Here is a 12,944-nt window from a genome sequence, read left to right on the forward strand (position 1 = left end):
CCATATAGATCAAATGTGCAAGAAACTCGCAACGGCATGCTTTGCGTTAAAGCGGCTGGCTCGAGTACTTCCATTTGAAATGGTTCGAGCGTGCTATTTCGCCTCAGTCCACGCTCTCCTGCAGTACGGAGTCGAACTGTGGGCCGGGGCCGCCGATTGGGAGAGAGTCTTCCGGCTTCAAAAGCGCGCCCTTCGCGCGATAGGTCGCGTCCCTCAATGTGACTCCGCGAGGCCACTGTTCAAGTCGTTGGGAATACTCACGCTTCCCTCGCTTCTAATAATGCAAATGGCAATAAATACACGTGATGAAGTAGACTCCAATCCAATAATCGAAGCCCCGCGTAGGTACGCAGCGCGCAGCGCGCGCGCTGGAATGCTGCCACTCGTGTCGCACAGACTCGCGAAAACCAAAAAGCTAAGTCATGTAATGGGTCGAAAAGTGTACAATTGCCTTCCGCGTGAAATTGTTACTGCAAAAAGTGCGTCAATGTTCAAAACTAAACTGAAACACTGGCTCCTCGAGCAGACGTTCTATGACCACAAAGAGCTATTTATAAGTAAACCTATGTCATAGAATAAGAATAATATTATGTAATACCTTCCTACATATTGTAGTACCTATTTGACATGTAATTTTATATTATTAATAAATGATGATTATGATTATGATTATGATTATTCAGTTCAGTACTGACGATACTTTATTTCACATGAATACTTCAGTTTCTTAGAAGGCGTCCGCTTGAATTTCTTTTTAATTGTAAAAGTTTTACATATAGTTATAGTTCGACATTGGAAAAGTTGAACGTTTATATTAAAATTTAGCGAAATGGAAAGAAATTAAATTCAGTAGAGATACCTAAGTAGGTACCTAATGGAAATTCTAAAGGTTAACTTTTAAGTTAATTTTTAAGCTTTAAGAATTGAACTGTAATAATTATTAGTACCTAACTGTTACACAATAAAACGTGCTCAGTTTTCTCCTTTTCAGAATTTTTAATTTTTTTATAGTTTCTACGAACGTCTTTATCTTTATTATTAGAGCGGTTTTTACGTAAAAGCAATTTTCTCGGCACTTCGCTTTCATTTAATTAACGCCAAGAATTTTTTCTTTTTAACAACCATTTTCATTCCTAGAACACTATTATTAAGATGTTTCTTACAATAGCTTTACTTTAAGAGAAGTTCTCATTAAGACAAGTAGTAGTAGTAATCACTTTATTGCACACAACACAGGTTTACATAATATTTACAGAAATAAAGGTACAAAGGCGAACTTATCCCTGTAAGGGATCTCTTCCAGCTAACCTTCGAGTAGATGAGACAAGATACCTACTAATAGTACTAACAATATTTACTACACGCAGGGCCGTCTTAAACTATGCTGGGGCCCTTAGCACATAAGAATTTGGGGCCCTTTTGGAAAGTAAGAAAGCGCATTAAACTATTAACATTTTTTCTACTATGATCTTTTATTTATTATGGGTAATCATTAATTGCAAAGACGGTACTGGCTACACGTAATATCAAACGACTAAAACTAACTTCGATAAACTCGAGAAGATAACCTTAATGGAATGAAACCATCTTACTAAGTGAATTTAACTGAAAGGGTGAAAGCGGGTGCCATGCCACCCCACACACCACCTACCACCGACAATTCCTTCGCAGAGAGTAATAAATAATTTTAATCAGTTTGTCCGTCGCGATAAGCTATAATATTATTCACATATAGTTTACAAAATTGTGTTGGGATGGGATGACATCAGCTATCACCGTACCCAGCGCTAGCAGCATATTTCCGTTAATTTGATTTCATGACTGGAAACAATTTAATCGGAAACAGCCCTATATTTTTATGTTACAATGTAACGATTCCACAAATCAACCCGTCCGTGCAACCCGCTATTTTTCGCCGTAGTCGGTTAACGAGTTACATTATATCGATTCCCGGAACAATCTTCGCGAGTGGCACAAAGCGGGCGCTCAAACGTTCCGTTTCGCGAAAGATAAACATTGGTCGGTGTAAAAATTCCAGTTTCGTACGGCTCGAATGTTCTCGGAATCGGTTCGGTTATTGTTTCGTGTTTAACGTGAATTGGAACGTTTTGAGCGGTTTCTATGGAATATTAATTAAGGCTTCTACAGACGTTGCGACTTGCGATGATTGACATGCGATCAAGCAAATCTTGTCAATAGAAAAAGGCGTGAAATTCAAATTTCCTATGAGACGATATCCCTTCGCGCCTACATTTTCCAAATTTGCCGCTTTTTTCTACTGACAAGATCTGCTTGCTGGCTACGAATTCAATCGATCGACCAAATATCGCAATGTATTGCAAATCACATCAGATTATCAGTGGCGTTTGGAAAGGCCATTAGAGACTCGTAGTGGTCTTCACTTCACATTGGATGGTTGGAACAACCCGGATAAGCGTTAAATTGTATGAAAAGTCAATAATACCGAGACCGAGAGAGAAAAATGCAGTCCATTTTTATTTACATGCTCTAAAAGATAGCCTCTTGCTCTTGTCGTGTAAACAAAACTGGTACTTACCTTGGGAAAATTTCCAAAACCAAGTTGCAAAAACTTCGAAAACTGCTCATATGTTTGTATAGGTGCCTATAACTTTTCCATTTCAAAATGAAAGTCTCCTTAGCTTCCTGTGAAACTTTCGTGAAATTTCCTAAAACTTTTCCATCTTTGTGGAAAATTGCAATTGCACATCTGAACCCCTAATGTAAATTTCATTCGATAGCCGTATTAGCCGTTATTCGATAACGTACGCGTTAGCTTTTTGCATTATGGCTCCTCTACACGATGGGCCAACGCCGGCCATTCCAAGGGACGCATTTATGCGTTAGAGGGAGCAAGTGATATTGCTATCTCATTCTACCGCATGACTGCGTCCCTTGGAGTGGCCGGCGCTGGCCCATCGTGTAGAGGAGCCATTAAGTCTCATTTTGTATGGATTTTGAACAGCGCGCCAAGCCGAACGTTATGGAAACAGGCTATATCGAATGAAAATTACACTAAGGGGTAACTGTAAGCAAGACTGTAACTAGTCTTATACCTTCAAACTTTACCTACATATCATTAAGTTATACAATATCATACTTTACCCAGAACAACGTGAACACTTCGAAACTGCTCCTACAGTTTTGCATAAGAGGATAAAACTAAAGTTCGGCCTAACAAGACAGAGCTTTTAAAGCCTTTGTTAAGGCTAGAAGTTCTAGCCTAGAACTACGTTGCGTTGAATCGTTGAATGCAGACTTTGAATATAATGTTGCAATGTTAATCTATTCTTTAACTGCTTTTACACTGTTATGCTTCTAATATTACATTGTCGGGGTAAGAATTAAGAAAATTCTTCTATAATACACACTTGTACTTGTATATTATACGCAAAGAAGAAATTCACAGTCCGTCAAACAACTTTGTCAGTAGGTAACGCGCGAAATTCAAATTTTCTATGGGACGATAACCCTTAGCGCCTACATTTTCTAAATTTGCCGCTTGTACAGAAACATGTACGAACATGTACAATTGTACAGACAAAATAGAACAGTAAACGTCGTCACGAACTCAGCATAATGCTCAGTCAACAACAACAACAATTATAATCATAAGTATCATAAAACTTATGTTCATAACAATTATAATCTTTGTATTTATTTTTCATTTGATTGATCAATATTTGAATAAAATGAAACTGAAGTAGAGGGCGCACGAAGGACACCGCTCTTAATATAGGTAAGTACTTACCTACCTACCTACATCATTAACGTACAGACGACAAATCGATAACGTATTATATGTTTATGTTTATACCATAAACCTTGTTTCTCGTAGTCGGCGTTTTCGGACTTTTCGCTCTGTCATTTGCGCGGGAAATAGGTAGAAATAGTGATGTGCGCGAATGACCGAATGATTAAAATTGAATGAATGATGGATGTATAATTTGGAATTCTTATATTTTAAATTTTGTATTTTATATAAAATGTAGAAATAATAAATTGTAATTGGCTACCGAAACAAATATGATTGGCAAAAGGGAATTTATGATTTTGTAAAAATATGTCTTAGTCTTTAACATTATAATCTGACTCTTTGTTGGAATGAAAAATTCAAAATATGATTTACTACTCGGTATCGTGTCGTACCTATCGTATAAAATAAACGTGCTTCAAAAAAAAAAGATTGTAACCCATGTCTTCGTTAAAGGAGACTAATTGATAGAAACAATTGAGAGTCCATAGATTTTTAACCTACCTGCGTCCTGCACCCATATAATAAAAAGACCATATTTAATTTACCAAAAAGTTTTTTATGGAGGCTCAGGTAAACTAACATCGAAAGTTACCGTTCAGTGTCCTTTAGTCGCGCAATAACGGTGTCAGTTCCAAAGAATTGAAAGTCGCGAAAACGCTGTGCTATTAACGGAATACGAGGAACTCTCAATGTAAAATTGTCGTGCGAGAATAGGCTGGCTTTTATAAGGAACTGACTCACAGGCCTTTCGGTTGATACATTTATAATGATTTTGTGAGATAATTACATGTGAACTTACTAGTACCCTTAGTACCTCAATCATTTTCTATTCTGATTATATGAAGTGATTAGATATAAACATACGTCCTTTTAAACATAATGAATGAATTAACGGTCTGAATACAAAATAGTTGTAAATTTGTAAAATACTGTATTAGCTTTATTTTTATTTAGTAATTGAGTCTAATTAAAACATGTTCAGACTACAAATACAATACAAAAATCACGAAAATATAATTCTATTATCGTTATACGGGGAACTCTTCGTCACAAAAATGTCGGGCCACGAATAGGCTCTTTTTAAACGAACTGAGTCATAGGCCTTTCGTTTGTTTTATTTATATACAACCTTGAGCGAAATAAGTCTAGAAATCGTCATTTACGGCAGAAATATACCACTGGTACTGTACTGCAGAAATATAACAGCTGGGGTTTTCTTCTCGCCTTTTCCACTGCACAATTGAAAAAATTACTGCAGTGAATTGGTAGTAATTACTGGGATTTTTTTCTCAGTTGTTCCCAGTGGTAGCAGATGATGGAAAAATCCCTAACTGTTGCCACTGATAAGTGATAACCCAACGCGACGCTTGTTTATCGAATGAGATCCTTATATTTTATCATTAATTAATATCAGACGGAAACGATTAACTAATTAATCCAAGATTAGGCTTAATGGATAAACTCGTTAACAATTCTTGAAATATGTAACATTAGTCCAATTGAACCTTATCTTTACCATAAAATATTAATGTTATGCAATACACTTATTGCAATGGGGTCACATCAATGTAGTTATGTGTAGCACACATATTTAGGTCAATATACGCGCTTGATGTGGCTTACCTATTCTAATTTTAATGAGATTGTGAATTAGATATGGATCTGATCTGTGAGTGTCAAAAGTGACGTTTTTGGCTGAAGAAATGTCACTTTTGACACTGAAAAATAATTAGGAAAATTTATTCAATAACAAAACTTATACAAACTATTATTAAAATTAAGTATAAACTAAATAAATTAAAACTAAAACTAATAAAATAAATAAATAAAACTTACCCACCTACCTTAGATCCCCCAGATCTGTCCCCTGCGGAAGTGTGCCCATAAGGCTGGCTACATTCCCACGCTGAATAGCTATGCCTATTCTTTGGCCTAGGAATGAGCCAATGAAAATAATGGAATTGATAATAACGAACATGCTTTTTTTTTTAAATCGAGTAACAAGCTTCCTCTAGTTCGACTCTAGCTCATGCCGAAATCCCGATCAATGCCGTTCTCGACCGGAATAGCTTCGGTTTCAATTAAAGTGTCGAATGCAAACCGCTGGTTAGTGAAGCCAATTAGGGGTGCCCTTGCCTGACAACCCGGTTTCTGATTGGATAACATTTATTGACTTCACAAAGTAAATAATAAACGAAATCTAAAAAATAAAACTGATTATTAAACTAGACCTTCTTGGAATTATGTACTGGTTTCTCATGAAGTAAAAAATATTTGTGGACCTAATCAAGTGACCGATTGATTATATAAACTTTGAATAAAGCTAGGTAATAATTAATTAATTATCTTAAAATCATGGAGAGTTAATTACAAGATTAGATAAGATTAGTTATATCTCACATTTAACCAAACTTTTACATATATTAGGTACATAATATATGCTTGACATAATATGATGAAATTGTCCGTTTTAAAGTGAATCATCCATAATTATTACATATTTTATTTATTACGTGCCGTTTTTATTAATTAATTCCAAAATGCCGACGTAGGTTAGGTAATAAACTGTTACCGTTGTTCTTATTTCGCAAAAGCTGTCAAATTACGGAGTCGATTTCAATACCTGACTAATATACGTGTTTAAAAACCGGACTTATATAGGCAATAGGCATTATAGGTAAATTCTTGGAACCGAGGTATCTTGGGCGAGGTCCGGGCGACGACAGTTACGTCACTTCGCTCGACTACGTTTCAGCTACAAATAACGACTATACTAATACCGCAAATGTTTAGATAGGTAATTACGATATATTTAGCGTAGACTTATTATAAATAATCGGTGATTCAGGTGACTAGTACGATTATGGGATCAAAAATTTCAACTGTCTGTCTGAACCAGACCGAAATATCCGACATGTATAATATATACTAACCCTCAATAAAACGGCATTATGTTCACCATAAGATGACTTTTGTTTTAAAGTAAGTACATATGTAATAGTTTTCATCAAGTTAAAAAAGTTATTTCAGTAATATCGACAGGATTCCATTTCCATTCTACTCGTATAATACTGCTATGGGTTTTTATTCTCGCAGTTAACAACGCCTCGTTCTACTATAATAGAAAGTGACACCTATAAGGCAGACACGCGGGAGTCAATGTTAGTATACCGGTAAACATCGGTTTTCATTTAACGAATGACGAAATTCCGACTTGGCAATTGGTGCGAAGGCTTATTAGATGGTCGACAAAAATAGAACGAACAAAAAAACTAGTTAGTCAACCGGATGGCAACTTTATTGTTAAGTTGTTAATGATTTAATTTTGCTGTAAGGTGAGGTAAGGAAATCTTAATGATATATTTTTTTCTGGAATACCTATAATTGTGTTTAAAAAATATGTTTTTATTCTACGGTTGTATAAACTAACCACTGTACCGAAAGTCTTAAGACGTCGGCAACAAACAATAGCCAATTTACATTTAAATTTATTACAGTTAAAATGACGAAGAAGTTCACTAATTACAAATAATTATGCTTAATTGCTTTTATTGAAAATATATACTGCGAAATCATCATATTAAAAGATAATCACACCCAATGGCCGAATCACACACACCATTATACCAAGTACCTATGTTCTTAGTGTGTACACATCGACAGGCGTTCGTTCTATAGAAAAAACGCATTGCCTCTAGACTGTTTCTCGGAAAGGCACCATCGGTCGCCTCACTTCAAGTGTTACAAAGAACCGAGGGGTCAAAGACTTGAAAGGACGAAGGTAATATTCACAGTGACACGTTATGGAGTTTTAATATTTTGTATTCTAAATTTAATATTTTAGTACGTGCTATTATGAATAACGTGAGCAACTTAAAGTCGATAGGTACTGCCAGCAACAGGTTTAAGACATTTACTTAAGAATTTACAGAGAATATAAAATATGAAGAAAGATTATGTTTTTCGTCTGAAATGTCTTTTTTTTATTCATTATATTGTATGTATTTACTTGCATGCTTAATTAACGTATTAACGCATGCATGACATGACTGAATAAAAACAGGCCAAGTATGAGTCGGACTCGCGCACGTAGGGTTCCGTACCATTACGCAAAAAAACGTCAAAAAATCACGTTTGTTGTATGGGAGTCCCACTGAAATATTTATTTAATTTCTAAAATACATCATCTGTTAAAATCTGTCTGGCTATCACTGATCATGAGTTACAGCCTGGTGACAGACAGACGGACGGACAGGCGAACAGCGGAGTCTTAGCAATAGCGTCCCGTTTTTACCTTTTGGGTACGGAACCCTAAAAAGGTTTTCGATGCTTATGGCATGTTGTCTTTATTTTTTTATTTAATCAACATCTGCCCTAGTATATGTAGTACTTAATTTACTGGTAATTATCGTATAAAAAAACGTAATGCCTTCAAGTTTACCTTTTGTACTTGTTTACGCAATAAGTTAATTAAATACGGCACTTAAATAAAACGTACTCTCCGCGTTGAGAAACTAATTCCGAGTAAGAAATTAGTCCCAAATTGAATTCGTGGAGATAAATTTGAAAGTACTCGGCAGTTACAACAGCTGCGTTTTTCGACGCGACATGCGGCGAGGCAGATGGTTGTGAAAGCCGCGCGGGCGCAGGTAAGGGATTCCGAGAACGCCGAATATAATCGCAATACGGAGAACTCACTCTCTATGGCGCGGCGCAGCGCGAATTGAACACCTGCGTCCTGAATGCGATGTCAATGCCGATGGAGAATCAACCGATTGTCTGGCCTACTATTGTTGTATATGTAGTGCGTATTGTGTTTTCAAACAACACAAAATTAAACACGTTTTCGAAATGCCGATTAATACTCGTATCTCAAAAGCAAAAGTAAATTGAATTTGCGCACGAGCAAGCCTGGGAAGCATGCAAAAAAAACACTGCTCTAATGCTTACTTATACTGGTGATCTTGACCCATTAGTAACAACATCAAAAATCCCCTCACAATCGTGCGTGCCTGTAATTGCTAATCACGGGCCTTGTTACGAGAATTTCACAAATTCGTTTCAACAGCACTAGGGACATCGAAGTAATGTTTTTCATCTTCTATTTCTGACTTATCGCATGCGCCCGATAATTTTATTCTCGTTACTCATTCTTATTGTTCTACTTACTGATAAGGCATCAATAAAACATTCTTAGAAGTCCTGATGATTAAGCGATAGGAGAAGGGCATAATTAGTATTGGATTACTACTATGAATAATAAGTAGGACGGTTCTTGTCCTCGTTTTCTGATCAAGGCGAATCTCGTTTTAAGACCGATATTACCATATCCGTTTCGGGTTAAATTGCATATTCATCCACGGTGTGTATTCTCGGAAACGATTTTATGTCTCAGAATTCGTGTATAATCTGACGCAATGGCTTAATTGGAAACCTATAAAACTTGATAGCAACAAGTTTTTATTATCAAGTAGTTAAAAGGTGTTAGCAATAAATCATAAAAATATGTACTAGGTATTTCTAAATTAGAAATAAGTTGAAGCCCATATATAGGTATAGGTAGGCGTGAAAGCACGTTTTACTACGATACTCGGAACCGCGACATACCAACAATATACAATGCAAAATGGCAATGACTAGATAAAATGGTTAAATCATTGTCGGTAGGTGAATGGATTCTAGGAAAACAAACAGTGTAGGCATGCCAGCGGCAAGTTTCATTCGCATCGACATGCCAGTTTGTTAGCAGACCGTAGTAGTGACGGAGGGCTCGTATCTACTCGCTCCGGGCTCTGACGAGTCGTGTGTAGAATATAGACGCGGTGCCGACTGTTGACTCAGTTGTTAGCTGTCGCTCGACATAGTCGGCTGTCTTGTACGGTTACAAGCGCGCTATTTCTTTAAACTCGTTTATTTTATTTAAAATATTTGTTCATTCATTCAGTTCACGGTACCGTTCATTGACGGACATTGCCCAACACTAGTTAGCGTCAAATTTTATGTGAAGTGACGTTTCGGGATTTGAATTTTTTGAAAGTTGCGTGCAAGCCACTTTACAAAGTTACTTTGGTGAAAAAATTATGGAAGTGAATGCCTCTTGGAATTTGTGCTGTGTGTTTTTATTGTGATAAACCGTGGCCTCTGGAGAGGAGAGTAGCGGAGCCCGCGGCGCGCCGTGTAGCGCTAATAGTGCTATACAACAAATGTGTTTGCTGGAGAAACGAAAGGCCAGCATCAGTCCTTTAGACATGACTTTGGCAGCCAGATATCCACAATGTAAGTTAAATACGAGTATAAGACGTCATCAAATATCGTTTACTATTATTTTTTAATAATATATATAGTTTATTTGGAACTTTAAGGTTAGGAAACTTATTGAAGATCGAAATGGTTATTTCTACACGTAAAACTATTCCAATGTAGACACTATAATTTGTTTCTTTATGAAACCTATATTTAAAGCTACAACCTTGGCATCCTCTGATCAGTTTCCGAGAATCTAAATGAGTAGTTATTTATAAATGAATGTACAGTACGTACACTTGTGTAGGTATCGTTAATATCACATAACAAGTAAGCAGAATTGAACGTATGCACATAATTTAAACTTTGTGCATGCATATTATTTGGTAAATAATTTATTTTCTTGACATTGTAATGATTTTGACGTTGGAAATTGTGTCTTGATCCTGGCATGGGTTTTTATTTGGATATTGGCCGTTGCCTAGCGGACCCCAGGCTCCCGTGAGCCATGGCTAAAGCCGGGATAATGCAAGGAAGATGATGAAACAAATTTGGATATTTTGGATGTACTAAAATACACTTGTGTGCATGTCTTTCTCTTCCACACCTCTCTGTAGCCTGTAACTTAAAAAAATAGAGCCCCGTGCATAGAAGTTTGTAATACAAAGATGCTAAGCGAATAGTATTGCTGACTGTACATACACCAGGAGTCTCTTAACTATCAGCCTCAAGTGCTATGCATCTCATTTAAAATATGTTAGTCAGCAGCAGAAGTTGTGAAGCAGACGAGGTGTTCAAAATGACCTTGACACACTTATTCTCTGAACACTAAGGGTGCGTCAAGATCATATTTAACACCCGGACCGCTTAGCAACTTCTGCTGCTGACTGTATTTAAATTGTTGACAATATTTTGGCTTATAAACGATAAATAATTAAGTTTTTAGTATAATTCTATCTATACTTCGTTTTTTTTAGCATTAGAAATTAGGTAAACAATCTTGATGTGTCTTTTAATTGAAAAACACATTTTAAAACTAAGTTACGGCAAATATGTAACAATTATGAATCTAATACGATCGTTTATATTCTTCTGCTTTCATAAGTAATAGTTATTGATTTTTAAAAAGCGTTTTTCAATTAAAAGACATGCCAAGATCGCTTACCTTCTTTCAAGTTCTTTCTAATGCTAAAAAAAACGAACTATAGTGTGGTTGTAGTACAGCCACTACTTAATTTCATATGAAATTACTGGTAATTTTGTCAAGCCAAATTTTCCATGAATTGCAACATTGATAAGGTTTACAGCCGATACACACAGCAACCCAACTGTATTTGTATGGGAACTGCACATCAACTGCAAGATCAGCATGCAGTTCCCATACAAGTTGCAGTTGTGTTGCAGTCTGTCTGTACTGGCCCTTAAGGAGGTCACTGATTAAGTGATTAACAGTCAGCCAGGCATTATCGGCCTGTCAGTTGTTCTGAACTGTCAAAATAGCTACGTATTTGTATAAAGTTATGTACTCACTGAGTATAATTGCATGAATTCTATAGTAATTTAAATTGTATTTTTCTTAATTACTCGTAATGCATGTTAATTATAAGATGTAATAATGTTTTGAAAAGCTGTGTTCCGCCGAGTTTGTTGCCGGTCCCATATTGGGATACCCTCCTCCAATTGAGGGGGGATTTAAATCTTCTCGGGGCAGAGGTGTATGGTTGGAGCCGGTAAAGGTTTTTTTGACGTTCATAAGCGCATTGTAATATGCCTACTTGAATAAACTATTTTTTATCTTTTTAAATTTTGTTCTAACTGACAGGCAAATACCGTCCGACTGACTGTTAATCACTGGGGGCCCCTTTACTCATAACATATGTGGCTAGCGACATACTACGCAGAGAACTAGAAATGTGCAAAATATGCATCCGCAGTGGTAGAGTCTATGCAGAAAGAGAAGAGCCGTGGAATATATGGGGCCCAATACATTCCACGGCTCTTCTCCTTCCAAACAGACTCTATTCCATTATTCCCTTTTTAGGGTTCCGTAGCCAAATGGCAAAAAACGGAACCCTTATAGATTCGTCATGTCTGTCTGTCTGTCTGTCTGTCTGTCTGTCTGTCTGTCTGTCTGTCTGTCTGTCTGTCCGTCCGTCCGTATGTCACAGCCACTTTGTTCCGAAACTATAAGCACTATACTCTTGAAACTTGGTAAGTAGATGTATTCTGTGAACCGCATTAAGATTTTCATACAAAAATAGAAAAAAAAAACAATAAATTTTTGGGGTTCCCCATACATAGAACTGAAACTCAAAAATTTTTTTTTCATCAAACCCATACGTGTGGGGTATCTATGGATAGGTCTTCAAAAATGATATTGAGGTTTCTAATATCATTTTCTTCTAAACTGAATAGTTTGCGCGAGAGACACTTCCAAAGTTGTAAAATGTGTCGTCCCCCCCTGTAACTTCTAAAATAAGAGGATAATAAAACTAAAAAAAAATATATGATGTACATTACCATGCAAACTTCCACCGAAAATTGGTTTGAACAAGATTTGGTAAGTAGTTTTTTTTAATACGTCATAAACCGTAAACCGCAATTTTATTGTGTTACTTGTTTTAGGGTTCCGTAGCCAAATCGCAAAAAACGGAACCCTTATAGATTCGTCATGTCTGTCCGTCTGTCCGTGTATGTCACAGTCACTTTTTTTTTAAACGGAATATTCCACTTCTAGAATAGACTTAATTTAAACAAAATTATCAGGCTATTTTGAAGTGTTAAATGTTGATGACCCTTGCGAACTTGAGATAAATGTGTAAGTGGCATAATGGTATCAAATTATGACCCCATGTTATTTAAACAATGATATTGCTAAAGGGAACCTTGACATTATCTAATAGACCTTGTTGTCATGGCGGTTAAA

The 12,944-nt window shown here is 36.4% G+C and overlaps 1 protein-coding gene across 2 annotated transcripts in view; it reads left to right on the forward strand.

The window, feature by feature from the left end:
* LOC134667107 (suppressor of cytokine signaling 2-like) overlaps window positions 1-12,944 on the forward strand; it is a 46,357-nt gene that overhangs the window by 21,101 nt on the left and 12,312 nt on the right. The window contains exon 1 of one of the 2 annotated variants that reach the window (XM_063524388.1): window positions 9,385-10,051. The exons of the other annotated variant lie outside the window; for it this stretch is intronic. Within the exon in view, the coding sequence (XP_063380458.1) occupies window positions 9,979-10,051 (73 nt within the window). The 5' untranslated portion in view covers window positions 9,385-9,978. Of the gene's footprint in view, window positions 1-9,384; window positions 10,052-12,944 lie in introns of those variants that run through there. 2 annotated transcript variants of the gene reach the window in all.

Source organism: Cydia fagiglandana, chromosome 9 (assembly GCF_963556715.1).
Source record: "Cydia fagiglandana chromosome 9, ilCydFagi1.1, whole genome shotgun sequence".
Classification (NCBI taxonomy): domain Eukaryota; kingdom Metazoa; phylum Arthropoda; class Insecta; order Lepidoptera; family Tortricidae; genus Cydia; species Cydia fagiglandana.